Source organism: Limulus polyphemus, unplaced genomic scaffold, assembly GCF_000517525.1.
Source record: "Limulus polyphemus unplaced genomic scaffold, Limulus_polyphemus-2.1.2 Scaffold736, whole genome shotgun sequence".
NCBI classification, from domain to species: Eukaryota; Metazoa; Arthropoda; class Merostomata; order Xiphosura; family Limulidae; genus Limulus; species Limulus polyphemus.
The window spans coordinates 113320-117655 of record NW_013666346.1 but is presented as its reverse complement, the minus strand read 5'-3'; the positions used below and the strand labels follow the sequence as shown (position 1 = coordinate 117655).

At 30.7% G+C, this 4336-nt stretch overlaps 1 protein-coding gene across 1 annotated transcript in view; it reads left to right on the top strand.

Moving 5' to 3' along the window:
- LOC106460255 (MAM and LDL-receptor class A domain-containing protein 1-like) overlaps positions 1 to 4336 on the top strand; it is an 83473-nt gene that overhangs the window by 15797 nt on the left and 63340 nt on the right. The window contains exons 9-10 of the mRNA XM_022386924.1: positions 768 to 908; positions 2272 to 2534. Of these exons, the coding sequence (XP_022242632.1) occupies positions 768 to 908; positions 2272 to 2534 (404 nt within the window). The remainder of the gene's footprint in view (positions 1 to 767; positions 909 to 2271; positions 2535 to 4336) is intronic.

Here is a 4336-nt window from a genome sequence, read left to right as displayed (position 1 = left end):
CCATTACAGTTTTTAAGGCTAAAGTCATCTGAAAGAAATTTACAGAACCAATTACACATTATATAGGCTACACTAACGTGACGTTTAGGCCGTTCGTTTAATTGTTATACGTGATGTACGTTTCTTAATATATTTAAAAAAACTGTTTGTTTGTTTTTAAGTATAGACCTGCACAATGTGATGTGCTTACTTGGAGTATTGAAACCCGGATTTTAATATTAATAATAAAGTAATAATCTGAAAAGTTCGAGGTCATAATATTTCAAAACCTCCAATAGAGGGAACAATGGAAAAGAAAGTACAATTATGGCGTGGACTTTTATATTTTAAAACTGTTTGATCCACTCTCGTAATACTTAAAACCGTAGAAAATTAGAAAAAAAGAAAGAAAAGTTCCTTGTGAGGTCATATATCGTGAAATATATAGAACGTGTATTGGTTTTTCAAACTATAAATACTTAGCGTGTATATAGTGAATATATATATGTGTGTATATTTGCATGTGTTGTCAGAGTAACTTAATGAGACACATCCATATAACAAGTTCATTTCAGGGTATGAAACACTCACATTTACATGCGTGGCTAATTTTTACTTCACTATTATAATCTGGCAAATAACAGAGCACAATAAAGACAGTAAATGTATCATTTGTTGATACTGAGGAGTCAGTGTTATCGTATTTATTTTAGCTAAATATAATTATGAAGGGTGGGTGATAATGTCATTGACATTTTGGATGTTAATTAGCAATTAAACTTTTACAGCTATTCTATTCAAATCCGATTTTGAGTCTGAATACCATGGCTGGACATTTGGAATCAAAAGCAAGGTCAACTGGACACGACAGTATCTAGGTCGAGATGAAAATCAGCGAGCTGGACCTGTAGGGGATCATACAAGCGGAAGTAAGTTTGTTTGTTTTAAGTGCAAGGCTTCACAAGTTTTAGAGTCACAAACTCTCATGCTTACCGCTGAGTCGTTGGTGGATCATGGGGAGCAAATGAACAATTGATATTAATGTCGATATTAGGAAATTTCTTTATAAACAAGAAACGGAAATTAAAAATATGTAGAAGTTGTACAGATTTTACTGTGACCAATTAAAAAATAAAAATATAATATAATTCACTGGTAATAGACATATTTGTGGTGTGTTCTTCCTTGATAGACATATTTGTGGTGCATTCTTCCTTTATAGATATAATTGTGATGTATTCTTCCTTGATAGAAATATGTGTGATGTATTCTTCCTTGATAGATATATTTGTGATGTATTCTTCCTTGGTAGATATATTTGTCGTGTATTCTTCCTTGGTAGACATATTTGTGGTGTATTATTCCTTGATAGATATATTTCTGATGTATTCTTCCTTGATAAACATATTTGTGGTGTATTCTTTCTTGGTAGATATATTTGTGATGTATTCTTCCTTGTTAGATATATTTGTGATGTATTCTTCCTTGATAGAATTATTTGTGGTGTATTCTTCCTTGGTAGATATATATTTGTCGTGTATTCTTCCTTGGTAGACATATTTGTGATGTATTCTTCCTTGATAGACATATTTCTGGTGTATTCTTCCTTGATAGACATATTTCTGGTGTATTCTTCCTTGATAGATATATTTCTGGTGTATTCTTCCTTGATAGACATATTTCTGGTGTATTCTTCCTTGATAGATATATTTCTGGTGTATTCTTCCTTGATAGATATATGTGTGGTGTATTCTTCCTTGATAGATATATTTGTGATGTATTCTTCCTTGATAGATATATGTGTGTGATGTATTCTTCCTTGATAGATATATGTGTGTGGTGTATTCTTCCTTGATAGATATATTTGTGATGTATTCTTCCTTGATAGATTTATTTGTGGTGTATTCTTCCTTTATAGATATATTTGTGATGTATTCTTCCTTGATAGATATATTTGTGATGTATTCTTCCTTTATAGATATATTTGTGGTGTATTCTTCCTTGATAGATATATTTGTGATGTATTATTCTTCGACTTTATTGTAGCATTTTTAACAACTTGGCTCCAATAGCAGTTATATTCATTTTTTCAGTTCAGTCTATAATCACGGAATGTTAAATTTAAATACTTACACATTAATAATCTTTCTCTGCGTATATAACTTTCCGTAAAAAAGACAAACAACACTTTTAATCGTCTTTCTAGATCCTGAAAAGGAACATTGAATTAAATGAAGGAAGCAATCTATGGTTCAATCATCTGATATAAAACCAACGTCTTTTATTTGGCAGGTGGTTTCTACTTCGCTGTCAACACACTAGGTCAAACCAGGGGCGATTTGTCTTATTTAATAAGTCCATTGATTGAGACCACTAAATACCCTTTTGTTTCCATCTCATTCTGGTTCCACATGTTTGGTCATCACACAGGATACTTGCGCTTGCGCTTACTGAAGAATATGACAGAAGGAGAAATTTTGTGGAGTGCAGTGGGAAATCACGGTGATAGGTGGTTAGAAGCAAGAGTTGCCATTGGTGGAAATTTTCCAGTTCAAGTAAGCGAGTTAATTTAACTGGAATATGTTTTAGGAAATAAATCGTTGCACTTCATCAGATCAATTATTAAAAGATTTACCTCTCACTTAGAATAACTTCTCCAACAGAGGGCGCTATTGAAAACAGCAGTGAATTATAACTATCGTTCTCAGCTCTCCATTACCATTATATACATTATCAAAAACTGAATTTTGTAGTTCAAAATGGAATTAATGCTTCACAGTAAACCGGCTAGTATTATGAATATATAGGTCACTAAGTATGTTTAACCGGAAATTTGTCATCAGTCAGAATGTCATCAATTTTTATAGATCCCAAACACCATTGGCTGTGATGTCGTTATTATTTCTGCCATTGAAAAAATATTGTTGCCAAACAATATGAATTCTGATTGATTTATAAAGAGCGCTGTTTTTCGTATTTCTTTAGTTTGTTTATCTTTTCTGAAAATGGTTTTTAGCAATTAGATATCCAGTAAGGCCACTTCATGTTAATGTGTATCTTACTGTTATCGAGATGGCATTCACATCTAGATCATTGGCAAGATCTCTACCTTATTGTAATATATTTTGTAAAATGTATACCCTGAATTACACAACATTATTTCTGAAGAGCTTGTGTTTTTTTACCTCGCCTTTTTCTAATATTTACAGTACTGGTTTCACGTACCCTCCTCGGAGCTTTGGTTTACATTTTGTGTTAATTACATGGAGTCATGAGCGTTTTTCTCCTGTTTACTTATAAGACTGAAAAGAATCGTCGACAATCTATTCATAGTAAATAATAACCTTTTACATCGACAGCTTGCGTTGTGTATGCCATCAGATTTCCTTGTGTTTACACGATCGCGTGGGTAACAGTTATATCAATTTTAACTAATTATATCTTTAATTGAGGTAGTATTTGTCGATCTGTTTGTGATCCTTCTAATAACGACAATTAGTAACAAGTTAACAATTCCTAATAATAACAATTAGTAACATATTAACAACTCCTAATAACGACAATTAGTAACGTGTTATCAACTCCTAATAACAATTAGTAACATATTAACAACTCCTAATAACGACAATTAGTAACGTGTTATCAACTCCTAATAATAACAATTAGTAACATATTAACAACTTCTAATAACGACAATTAGTAACGTGTTCAACAACGCCTAATAATAACAATTAGTAACATATTAACAACTTCTAGTAACGACAATTAGTAACGAGTTAACAACTCCTAATAATAATAACAGTTAGTAACATATTAACAACTCATAATAATAATAACAATTAGTAACATATTAACAACTTCTAATAACGACAATTAGTAACGAGTTAACAACTCCTAATAATAACAGTTAGTAACATATTAACACCTCCTAATAACGACAATTAGTAACAAGTTAACAATTCCCAATAACGACAATTAGTAACATTGTTAACTCTTAATAATGACAATTAATAACGTGTTGACAACTCTTAATAATAACAATTAGTAACATATTAACAACTTCTAATAACGACAATTAATAACGTGTTGACAACTCCTAATAATAACAATTAGTAACATATTAACAACTTCTAATAACGACAATTAGTAACGAGTTAACAACTCCTTATAATAATAACAGTTAGTAACATATTAACAACTCATAATAATAATAACAATTAGTAACATATTAACAACTTCTAATAACGACAATTAGTAACGAGTTAACAACTCCTAATAATAATAACAGTTAGTAACTTATTAACAACTCATAATAATGACAATTAATAACGTGTTGACAACTCTTAATAATAACAAT